The sequence below is a fragment of the Phyllostomus discolor genome, chromosome 4, assembly GCF_004126475.2.
Source record: "Phyllostomus discolor isolate MPI-MPIP mPhyDis1 chromosome 4, mPhyDis1.pri.v3, whole genome shotgun sequence".
In the NCBI taxonomy this organism is placed as follows: Eukaryota; Metazoa; Chordata; class Mammalia; order Chiroptera; family Phyllostomidae; genus Phyllostomus; species Phyllostomus discolor.
In genome coordinates, this window is record NC_040906.2 from 50,453,457 (window position 1) to 50,466,388 (window position 12,932).

At 40.9% G+C, this 12,932-nt stretch overlaps 1 protein-coding gene across 12 annotated transcripts in view; it reads right to left on the bottom strand.

Annotated features, from left to right (window-relative positions):
• The window catches only part of RAPGEF4 (Rap guanine nucleotide exchange factor 4), a 277,233-nt gene that overhangs the window by 103,662 nt on the left and 160,639 nt on the right, over positions 1 to 12,932 (bottom strand). The window contains exon 1 of one of the 12 annotated variants that reach the window (XM_036023291.1): positions 6,351 to 10,426. The exons of the other annotated variants lie outside the window; for them this stretch is intronic. Coding sequence (XP_035879184.1) covers positions 6,351 to 6,395 — 45 coding nt within the window. The 5' untranslated portion in view covers positions 6,396 to 10,426. Of the gene's footprint in view, positions 1 to 6,350; positions 10,427 to 12,932 lie in introns of those variants that run through there. 12 annotated transcript variants of the gene reach the window in all.

Below are 12,932 nucleotides of genomic sequence, written 5' to 3' on the forward strand. Positions count from 1 at the left end.
TGAGTCTAATCTTGAAAAAAATAATCAGTCAAGTCACAACTGAGGGACAATTCTTCTAAACACCTAATCAGCGCCCCTCAGATCTGTCAGTCATCAGTGAGGAAGGTCCGAGAGTCCTCCAAGAGCCCAAGGAGCCGAAGGAGACAGGACTGCAGAATGTGAAGTGATGGCCTGGATGGGACCCTTGAGCAGGGAAAGGACACCATGTAAAAAGGAAGGAAATCTGAATAAACAATGAACTTGAATGCTAATGTATCAATATTGCTTCATTAAAAAGGCTGAAAGATTAGAGCTGTCAACTCATAATTCTCTATCCAGCGAAAATATCCATTAGGAATGAAAGTAAAAAAAAAGACACTCCCAGATGAAGGAACATTGAGGTGAATTGGTAGCCAGCAGGCCTGTTTTACCAGACTTTCTAGAGGAAGCACACAGAAGGGAAATAATGCCAGAGGAAAACCCAGCGTGTCAAAAACGAAGAACAACAATGTAACCAAAAGTAATTCCAAAAATGGCAAAGGGATGGTGTAAAAACTAATTTTTACGAGATATATATTTCTGTTTAAAGAAAATTGTTGCAGGGAAAATTCATTCTCCAAAATGGCTGAGACAATATTAAATAATAAAATAGTCCTTTGAAAACTTAATTGAAACATGTAGGCTATGAAACTATATATATAGTGTGAACTAAATTTTGTTTCTATGTATTAAACATATAAATACAGAGAGCTCTGGGTGGTGGCATTTATGGGAAATGTTTAAAATAGTGTTATGTTCCCAAATATTCAATATAAGCTCTACTATATTTATGACCAGGAAAAGATAACCATTGTTTTGAAAATCCACTGTCTTGCTAGACTTCGTTTCAGACTCTTGGCATAAACGTTTCCTTCTGAGCACACAATGTAAGCTTCAATGACTCATCTGAATGTAAATTTGGCTCACAGACTTTAGAGACTTAAAATCAAATAGATGAAAAACAACAACTCCTACATCTAGGACAAATAGGATTGCTTATTTCATCTACTGGTTCGGAATCTTCATCCAAGTAGCTCAAAAGACTTAACAAGATCAAGTCTTGTTAATTCCCACGTCATACGTGTTGAGAAGACAGTGGAAAAGAAATTACGACTCTGATTGAATAGAATGCATGGAATTTGTAAAGCACAATGCCTGCCGCAATCAAAGCTATTGCAAAATGTGATGTCAACATTATTCTCATAAGAGCTTCTGTCCTGCTTCTTCATAAACAAGGGATGCAGACTAACCCCGGATGAGATATTGATTGCCTTATGATGTTATCTGAGAACACCAAAGGAAGGGGACTGAATTTTTAGCAGTCAGCAAAACGTGCCTCACTGGGGAAGAGTAGCAAACAGCTACTATTCCCTGCTCCCCAGTTTTCTGGGCACAGGCCTTCTCTCCATCTGCAGAGCTGAGCCCACACTGGCTCAGAGCTGGGGGTGAAGGGATCGCATGACCCATACTAGATCAGTCACTGTCCTTCCTCAAGATTTTCTAACTGTGGCTGCCATGGAAGAACCAGAAACTGTCGGTGGCCATGTTTCCAGGCCTGGGGAGAGGTGGAAAGAAGCAGAGCCCTTGGCTTCTATGAGCTGAAGGCCAGCCCCACACCTGTTCTTCCTGAGGATTGGGGTTGTGAGTCCCCAAGTCACTCTTGTTGGTTTGTGAGGTGGCTTGATACGGTTTCCGCCACCTGCAACCTACATAGTCGGAAGTCACACAGGAACTCTGCATTCTTGGGAAGAGGGAGAATGTTGGTTGTGGTGTGTGTAAATAATGAAACATTGTTTCTTCAGAGACCCCTTGGGTTCAAGTGACGTGGTTCTTACAATGTGTGAGGTATGTTGGCACCTGACTCTAATTTCTCTCAGTATCACATTCTGATATAATTATCTATGTACCTATCTCTCTTCTGCACTGCTTAAGCTGTTAGGTTCTTTGCTCTTTGAAGTCAAGAATTAGTCTTATTTGACTTCATTTCTCTAGAGCCAAAGTATGTACCTGGAGAGCAAGCACATAATAGACACTTAAGACATGTTAGTCTGTGGTCGTCGGCAGCACATATACTAAAATTGGAAAGAAATGTTAGTTGATTTTTAAAGGATTAAATAAAATTTGATCCTTTTCCCTCCTGTTATGAAATTACTTCCCTCCTTCAAACTTTATTAATTGGAAACTGGTGGCTAGGCTAGAAAAATTAATTTATTTAAGAAAAGAGGGGTTATTATCCTATTTAGTAGTATGAAAAACTATAGAGAATGATTAAACTAATTAAGAAAACAAATTGTTCCAAGAAGGCCATTGCCTTTGAAATCACTGATTCATATAAAAATAAATTGTGGGTTAAGTTACAAATAATATCCCTCTACCTATTCATTAAGTTAGGTCCCTGAGGACGTCTATTAAGCAACACTTTGTTAGCTTAATTCATTTACTGTCTGTAGTTGAAATATTCCATGCAGCAACCTTTAATTAATTCAAAAGGTGACATCAGCAGTTACAGAATTTACTTACAAACATAAATCTACAAAATGTAACAGAGAAAAGTGGCAAACCTAGTAAAATTCTTGCTGGTTTTTGTCTCAGTATTTTCATTTCTTTCAGACACATTCTAATTTCATTCACGCCCCAGGCACATGCTACTTGGTATAAATACCCAAAATATAACCTCATTAACACTCTCACTAAGGTTCATTATCATTAACTACTGACTGGACCAGGGAGATATAGAACAAACGTCTAATCACACCTCACTCCCAGATACCGCCTAGTACAACGACCTTCAAACTAGACCCCCGAACTCACTTTTTCCTCAGCTTTCCCTTTCGTAGCTGCTGGCAGCTGCGTCCTTCCACGGGGTCAAGCCCTAAACCCTGCCGTCCTCCTCGACTCCCTTCTTTCTCTCCTTACAGTAATTCATCGGAACACCCTGTGAGCTCCACTTTCCAAATCCACCCAGGATGCCACGCTTGCCATTGCCTCCACTGAGACTACACCATCCTCTCTGTCTCTCCATGAGAAATGACACCAGCTGCCCAAGAGTCAAAGGATTTGGTGACATTGCTATTTAAAACTATTTCCATTCCCATTTGCTTACTTACATGAACAGGCCTTCCTAGTACTTACCTAAAAACCAAGAAGAGGAATAGAATTAATGTTAAATCTCCATTGCATATAGATAACAAATTCATTTTTAAAAAGCACACAATGATGTACTGTCAATAATAATTTACTTTAATGTTTAGTAATTTATAACATCTATAAAATATTTATTTTTAAAGTATATTTTATTGATTATGCTATTATAGTTGTCCCATTTTTTTTCTCCCCCTTATTCCCCTCTGCTCTGCATCCCCCCTCCCACCAGCATTCCCCTTCCCCTTAGTTCATGTCCATGGGTTGTACATGTAAGTTCTTTGGCTTCTCCATTTCCTATACTATTCTTAACCTCCCCCTGTCTATTTTCTACCTACCATTTATGCTTCTTATTCCCTGTACATTTTTCTCCATTCTACCCCAACCCCTCCCCACTGGTAACTCTCCATGTGATCTCCATTTCTGCGATTCTGCTCCTGTTCTAGTTGTTTGCTTAGTTTATTTTTGTTTTTCTTTTAGGTTCAGTTGTTGATAGTTGTGAGTTTGTCATCATTTTATTGTTCATGGTTTTGATCATCTTCTTTTTCTTAGATAAGTCCCTTTAACATTTCATGTAATAAGGTCTTGGTGATGATGACCTCCTTTAACTTGACCTTATGTGGGAAGCACTTTATTTGCCCTTCTATTCTAAATGATAGCTTTGCTGGATAAAGCAACCTGGGATGTAGGTCCTTGCCTTTCATGAGTTGGAATACTTCCTTCCAGCCCCTTCTTGCCTGCAAGGTTTCTACTGAGAAATCAGCTGACAGTCTTGTGGGAACTCCTTTGTAGGTAACTCTCTCCTTTCCCCTTGCTGCTTTTAAGATTCTCTCCTTATCTTTAATCTTGAGTAATGTAATTATGAAGTGCCCTGGTGTGTGCTTCTTTGGGTCCAACTTCTTTGGGACTCTCTGAGCTTCCTAGACTTCTTTGAAGTCTATTTCCTTTGCCAGAATGGGGAAGTTCTCCTTCATTATTTGTTCAAATAAGTTCAATTTCTTCCTCTTTTTCTTCTCTTTCTGGAACCCCTATGATTCGGATGTTGGAACATTTAAAGTTGTTCTAGAGGTTCCTAAGCCTCTCCTCATTTTTGTGAATTCTTGTTTCTTCTTTCTCTTCTAGTTGAATATTTCTTTCTTCCTTCTGATCCAAATCATTGATTTGAGTCCCAGTTTCCTTCCCTTCACTGTTGGTTCCCTGAATATTTTTCTTTATTCACTTTTCATAGCCTGTACCTTTTCCTGTATTTTGCGACCATACTCAACCATTTCTGTGAGCATCCTGATTACCAGTGTTTTGAACTGTGCATCTGATAGGTTGGCTATCTCTTCATCGTTTAGTTGTATTTTTTCTGGAGCTTTGATCTGTTGTTTCAGTTTAGCCATTTTTTTTTTGTCTTGGCACACCTGTTACATAGCAAGGGGCGGAGCCTTAGGTATTTGCCTAGGTGGGGCAACCCATATTGCTGCATTGTGATGCTATATGTGGGGCAGGGCTCCGAGAGGGAACAATGCTGCTTGCTCAGCTCTCTGCCGGCTCTTGGTCACTTCCCCCACTACCCACAAGCAAATTGGGCCCTTCTGGTGCTGATTCCTCAGTGGGTGGGGCCCTGTGGGTCTCTCCAGTGAACTCTTCCATGAGGCTGGGAGTTTCTTCTACTGCCTTAATCCCCACAGGTTTTTATAGCCAGAGGTTTTGGGGCTTTATTTCCCTGTACTGGAAGCCTGGGCTGTGCATTCCTGTCTCACTCCCCAGTTGTTCTTCCTGGTTGATCCACATGCAAATGTGGGACTGCCAGGTTCTCCAGCCAACACCTTGCCATGTGTCCTCTCTGCCCTGGCTGCCAGTTTGACTCCTCCTACCAGTATGAATGAGTGTTTCCTCTTTAACTCCTTGGTTGTCAGACTTCCACACAGTTACATTTTCTGGAAGTTCTGGGTGTTTTTGTTTTTAAATTTGTTGTTGTCCTTCTTTTGGTTGTGCGAGGAGGGAAAGTGTATTTACCTATGCCTCCATGAAATAGACTTACCTTGGCTGGAAGTCTGTTTATTTTGTTTTGACAATTGTGTAATACTACTGTTATAACTCAATTCAGAGGAAAAAATTTATTAGAGACTTATGGTCACAAGACATTTAAAAATGCTAAGATTTGAATTTATATACTTATTTTTGACACACAAAAGTATAAGAATAAGGTAATGAATAGACTTTCAATCATAAAAATACATTACAACATGGGGTGCCATATTAATCCTAGACAGCTCACATTTGGACAGTTAACATGAAGGAAAACTATCTTCTATTTCATTTAAGAGGCTTATGTTTGGGCCTGGGTTATTGTAGTTAAATCTGTATATTGACTAATACACTGACACAATTAAAAAGTAATCTAGCTTACAAAAATATTAATTTAATAGGATGAAATTCTCTGGGTAAAGAGTGGGATTATGATTTAAAGAAGAAAAAAGAAATAATATAACATTGCCAACTGTTAAAGAAGAGCAAATTCATATATTTTTAAAAAGGCAAGTAACAAATATTTCCTACCATGCCTAACTCTGGCTTAATACACAGGACACATTCTATAAAAACTTGCTTATTAATAGGATGGCTACTTGAGAAAATCTGACTTACAGGATTGGGATAAGATGTCTTTCTATGGACTCTCAGACCACATGCTTCTTCATTTCAGAAAGCCAAATACCAACAGTTTATTAGATTAGACGACATGAATGAATAAATGAGTATATGAATAAATGAATTGGATATTTTATCCAATCTGGAGGTTCCCAATTATGAGGCATTTTACAAAAGGAAATAACATTTACTATTAATATTTCCACTTTCACCCAAAAATTTTGTGTCATGTAACTAAAACTTCAGCTTTAAGCTTAGATATGCATAAATATTGGAATGGCCACCAGAGGGAGCCCAAGTGTTCTTCTGAATCTATCAGACACCAAAGAGATAGGAAGACAATACATACAAAATATAAAACTGGAGGAAGCAGGAGGTTTGGGGTAGGTGGGACAGAGACCATTAACTGCTTCAATCATTTAAAAGAATATCTGGTTGAACGACTGAGCCATTTTTGCATTTGTTATAAATTCCTTTACTAGAGAGTTGGACATACACTACAATGCTTTCACGCTTTGCAGTGAAGTAAACATAACATAAAAATCCTCACCTACCCTAAAACTAGAAGGTCCAGGGTAAACTGCTGTGATAACATCCATGATATTCTGCTGGGCGCCCCGAACAAGCCAGGTGCCTTCTTCAGTACATCTTCACGTTCCAGCTCTGACTCTCTGTCCTGGTCCGTCCTGTGTAGTCAATTTTGGGTGTGGTTTCCTCACTTTGTTTGGGATTGGGTTATCAAATTACAGCACCCAGTAAGCACTTGGTGTGACTTGGGGATTTTCATTCTTTTGGGTAAGCCAAATTAATACAGACATTAGGATGAATGACTTTCCATTTGGCATTCTAAATTCTTCCCAGAACTCAGAACTGGACCAAGTCCTAACACAGGATGCAAGAAGAGCACCTTTATAAAGCCCCCCAGACCAAATCTCCATATGAACTAGAACCCACTGGCCAACTGCAGTGATCCCCCCAGGACACAAAAATGTCCTTGGATTTAGGCTACAACAGGGGTGTGATCTTATTTAGAATTAAGATCCAGGGAACTCAAAATAATGTTTTTTTTAAGTAGTGTCAAGTTTTAGAATTTTCCCCATATTCGACGTTAACTGATCCCCCAGCAATCCTTTCATTGTGCTAGTTTGGGGATCGCCTTTTTACCAATGACGAAACTGAAGCTCATGGAGGTGACTTGGACAGTGTCAAGTCACCTGGCACTTAAGAGCCAGGGACAGAAACGGATGCATTCTGGGAACATGGGCTATAAAAATGAGTGAGAATTAAGATCCGTCATACTAATGCCTCCTGAGATAGAAAGAAAATTACTGCCTTCCTTCTCTTCCAAATCACAAGTGACTGAAAAGCACGACAGAAGTGAATGTAATGACTGAGTCCTTGTTATTTGTCCAGCATTTTCATGGTATGCTTTCCCAAGTTTCCTTTTCATCTCTAGAAAGGGTAATTTTATCACGTATACAAATCAATTAGTACAAACAAATTAAATTCCACAGAGTTAGGTCATCTGCTGAATGTTGCTAGAGTTAACATGCTGATTGATGCCTTGAATATGGAATCAAAAGCATTCTTATTAAATTTGATAATAACCCCCATTTGGTTGGGGGATGGCTGGCACGTAGGAGAACTGGAATGAAATTTAAAGTGACCTTGACAAATGGAAAAGGTGAAAGAGGGCAGGACTCAGTAGAAAGCTGTGCTGAGTGGTGCATTTGAGAGAAGGGAGAAAACACACAGGAGAACGACAGAAAGCGGGGAGCACGGGCTGCACAGTTAGAACAGGCAGCTGGCTGGGAAGCAGAGCTCACAACAGGCTTCTTAGGTGTCAGCCATCCAGACCTGCCATTTTTAGAAAGGAGACATGATATTGTGAGGTACAAACAGGGGAAATTCAAGCTAATTCCCCACCTACATTCAAAACAGATCAGGCTTTACGGGGTAAAATATGTTGATTTGTTGAGACCCTGAAATGTCTGAAGCTTGGAAGTCAGATTTTTATGACTTTGAAAGGTATTCTAGAAAGTAGAGTGTCCAACATAACAGCTTTTGAATTTAGATCTGATGAGATTAGCCTTGAGAAAGTTCTGGAACTCTGTTCCTTTGTTCATGCAATGTTCTCCTTTCCTGTTCACCTGGATAACTTCTACTTTCCACTGAGAACGCACGCAGGCATTTCCTCCTCCGTGAGGCCTGCTCCGAGCCCCTGCCCGCCCCCCTGGGACCTGCACAGACCTCTACGTGTCTCCTGAGAGCGCACAGCGGGCTGCAGCGCTGGCTGGGCACTTGGTGCGCATCATCTCATGAATCCTTCTGCAAGCTCCCTGGGGTAGGGCGCCACTGTTACTCTCCCTGCGGATGAGGAAACAGAGGACTAAGGGGTGAACTAACTCGTCCACCTTCACGTGGGCCATAAGTGGCAGAGCTGGACTTTAACTCAAGCCTGAAGAGCTAAGGCCATGCATGTCCCCTTGCTACGCTCTCTGCCCACATGTGCCCATGACACCTCCGTGTACCTTTATGTTCACATGTGTTCCTCCACATGTTACTGCAACTTGCTGAAGGTACTGGGTATTTTTTTGTAGCCCCCCCAGGGAGCCTGCAGCCCATCAACACACATGTGATAAAGGAAAGGTTTTCAAGCAAATAGGTGGCATATTCTACGGGTATTCTGAATCATTCTTTGGAAAATAGAACTAAGTTGAAATAAAAACTTAGTTTTTATTTGAGTGAAGAGAACTTAAGCATTTATGAAAGCTAGCAATAAGAATGCCAGATCATATTACTAAAGGTGGTTTTACAATTTCCTTTCCCCAAAATTTTAAGAATGAAAATAGTTAAATATATTTACATAATCATACATATGTATGTGTCTATATACCAAATCTGTATGTAAGTGTATGTGCATGTATATGCGTATCTATCATCTAGATCTCTTCCATGTAATTTTACCTAAAGATAAAGAGAGTGACTACAGAATATTTTAATATCTATGGACTCAGGGGAGTCTGACCAACCCAGAATTGTTATTATAAAAGAATCCAAATCCTATGTGACATGTAATCACTAGATTAACTTATCCAATCTGAGAACACTACAATTTTCTCTCCTACAAAGAAGACATATTTTGCAAATAATCTGGTCTCAACTCCTCAAAACAGGAACAATAAAAATTCAAATTCATCAAACATAAACACTGTATTATTTTACACTCGCAATCAGTTGAGATAATGTGCCCGTGGCCCAAAGTTGCTGGTGATGAACATAATTGCCTGCAGCACAGGATGAAATATTTCTGAGGACAAGAACCCTCTCCCACAACTTTGGAATCAGCAATAGAGCAAGCACCTTATCGTCAACAGGACATTATGTTCCTCGTCCCTGCGGAGAGTGGACCTGATTCTCGGCAGCGAGCCGATCCTGAGCAGGCTCGCCTCAAGGCCGTGCCAGTTTTTCAAGTGAGAGTCAGGAGAAGCTAGGGCTAGAGAGACAGGGAATCTCGTTTCTTTGATTACAATGCTATTTAAGGATTAAATGCTATCCAGGTTCTCTCTGCAGTACCTGGCCACGTCAAATTCTGATTACAGAGAAGAATGAGAGAATATATTCAAAGTAACCCTAGAGCACCATCAGTGATGACCAGAGTAAACCATTAGCCCGGCAGCACCATTAAGAAGTTCTGTGTCATAAAACAAAATTTTAAAACGTAAAGGAACCCAAATCAGAACATTGAAACAATCACCAAATGTAATTCATAATATTATAGACATAACTCTCAAATATGTTAACAAGGCACCACCCCAATATCACCCAACATGTGCCTTTTTGACAGGAGACTCACAGAAAGCGGGTCCTGCAAACGTGACCGAGAACATTTGGTGGCAACGACCACATGGTCTAACTGGCAACCTGAGACCAGGTAGTTAAGAGTGTTGCCTGCATTTATTATGTACTGCTCAGATGAAGGACAACCACCCGGTACCTTAGAAATTCAATCAATCTACCACTGCAGAAGCTAGAGAGAAGGAGAGAGGCGGTATGGTCAGCTTTTACAATAGATGGAATAGAAAGCAGAAAGAAATTCAGCAAGGGCATTCTGCCCCATATAACCCATACCTCGCAAACACCAAAACAAACACATCCTCAGAGAGCTCAGGCTGTCCTTGGCCCCGTGGACACTAACTTGCTGGTGTTCTCCAGGAGGCGGGGCAGACAAAGTGAATCCTGGCTCTGAACGACGCATTCCGATCGGCCCGCTGGAGAACTAAGTATTTACACACTAGACATTGCACAGACCAGGGCCTGCAATGCCCTCACTCTAACCTCCACTTGGGCCATAGGCAATCTGTCCTTCAAAATCAAGAGGAGCAGGCTCAGTCTTTTCTGAGTCTTCAGCATTTGGCTGGTCTGCACCCTCCGCCTGTGACACGCACGTCGTTTCAGGGCAGCATTGGCACCAGGGAAACCATTCTCACCCACAAACAGGGGAAAGGGATGCTGGGTAAGCCCGGGAGCTCTGGCCAAGATACTTTGATAAGCCTTGGACTTGCATCAGTCATGTTTTAAAGCAGGATTTTAAAAACTTTTGTGTTCTGCCCTGGCTGGTGTGACCCAGTGGATTGAGCACAGGCCTGTAAACCAAAGGGTCACCAATTCAATTCCCAGTCAGGGCACATGCCTGGGTTGCGGGCCAGGTCTCCAGTAGAGGGTACACTAGAGGCAACCACACACTGATGCTTCTCTCCCTCTCTCCCTCCCTCCCCCTCCCTCTAAAATTAAATAAATAAAATCTTTGGAAAAAAACAAACTTTTGTGTTCTGCAAAAAACTGTTCATTAGAATCCAGTAGGTGTTCTAAAGGTGAAGGTTTTACTGGGTTTTATAGGATTGTCTAAGTTTTTACATTTTAAGTTTGTATCAGGATACACATCTCCCTATGACTGGCCCAGAATCACAGCCAGTCTAACATGGTAAAATAAGATGTTGCCATTTAATTGGTGGAAAACATTCTCATTTATTTCCTCTAAACTTGAAACAGAGCAGCAGTAGAAATAAATGTTATTATAGTCCCTAAAAATTCCTAAAATTCCTAGCCTTTTAACCCTAATAGTTACTTGCTTATTATTATTCTATTACTCTTTCTCCTTACTGAGAGCTTTCACAAACTGTGTAGATTATTTCCTGACCATTTGACATTTAAAAACTTGTGTCTTTACAATAATTTCTGAAATTTGTTATTCACATAAATGGCACATGATTTTTAAAAGTTTAAGAAACTTTGTCACCTTCTAAAAATGAGACCTACAAATAGTTTTATAAGACTCCAGAGCTTGCCCATGATTAATAGCTAGCATCAGTTCCAGCACTTGGGAAACCTTCGACCTCCGTCTGCATTGACAGTGTTTTCTGCTGGCAAGGACGCTCTCCTGTTTAGCAAGAAGCTTCTAGTGACACTCTCAGCACTAGAACTGTCTAAAAAATGAAGACCTCAAATGATCTTTTTGGAAACAAGATGTTTGTAAGTCAGGAAATGGAATTATTTTGTAATCTCTTCCTGAGTCTATTTTCTGGCTTCTTGCACACTCAGGAAGAAAAGTATAAATGTCTAAGATTACAAAACTCCATAGCAGTCGCCTCTCAGAAGGATACAGCACAGTGAGCAGCACTACCTACATGAATAGCAAAAAATTTTATACAAGCTCCTTCCTTCAAAGGGCAACCGTAATATTTGACTATAAAGCTCTCTTTTAAAGGGAGAAAACTGTACTTGAACAATGATTTTAAAAAAAGCTCTCTTTTAATTGTGATTTTTTTTAGCTTCTCTGTTAAACATGGTCAGTCAGATATGGCACATAAAGACAGAAAAATACAACTTAAACAGATCACGGAGAAAAATTTCTTTATAAATACAATAGCCGCAAACAATCACAACCCTACCAAAACAGTCTACTTATTTTTTTGGCTCAGTGGTCATTTTTCTGATGAAGTTATCAATCATTTTATAGGTTCCAGTATCCTGTGGTACTTAAATACTGCCCCTCTCAATTACAGTAGGTAGTAAACAAAATAATCCAGCAAGTTAACCGCCAGCCCATTTGTTTCTACAAAAGTGCAACTTAGGACAAGGAAGTTCTTTCTAGGCAAGGTAAGCCTAGGTCTGGAAATAAAACGTAGCTGGTGAGGCAGCTGCAAACACCACATGGTGACGTCTGCATATTTGATTAAAAGTCAAACACGGCGATTAACATAATCAAGAGTAGGAGCTGGAGAGGAGAATATATTCTTTCCACAGAGACTGTGTTTGGACACCGAAACGATAGTCTACGTGCATTCACTTCAGTTGCCGGCATATCATTCTGTCTAGAAACACCAAGGGAACATAACATGGCCCAGTGTGCAGCTACAGAAGGTAAAGGATTAAAGGAACCATCACAACACAACTTGTCTCTTACAAAGGAAATACTTCAATTAACACCACTTTAAGGATCTCAGGCTTCTCTTCATCCTTCTAGAGCTTCAGCTCTGTTCACGAATGTCTTTCATCCCATTTGCTTTCCTTTGATGGCATCGGAGAGGTTTCCTAAGAGCACAGGGTGACATTGCGTCCACTCTACTTGCTGACAGAGAAAACGTGTGCTTTTCCATCTGCCAGAGGATTGGACACGGAATGGCCCACACAGATGCACGGGAGCTACCCCACAACTAACACAGGGGAGACAGCCTGGCCAGCCCCTATGTCGTCGTTTCGAACTTTCCGCAAACATCGAATTCCTCGTTTGTCACAAGTATGTGACAAAATGCTACATGATGACAGCTGGTGGACTTTCTGCTTAGAACCTGTGCCTGTCGCCCCGCTGCAGGGAGGTCCATCGTAAAGGTGGCCCGGGGCCAAAGAGAGACAGTGCTTCCTTTTGAAGATCAGAACAGCTGAGACCCCCAGGGTTTGGCCATTCTGTGCACCCTCAGCATCGCAGAGAGCCCCTGGATGAGGAGGCTGCAGGCTCTCTTGTCATCTTGATTTGGCCGACGGCTGGGTATTTTTTGTTGCGGTGTCTCGGGGGCATCCGTGTCTCAAATGGTGTCAGGAGGAGATAGTTACTTCTGGCACTAAAGGCTATGGCT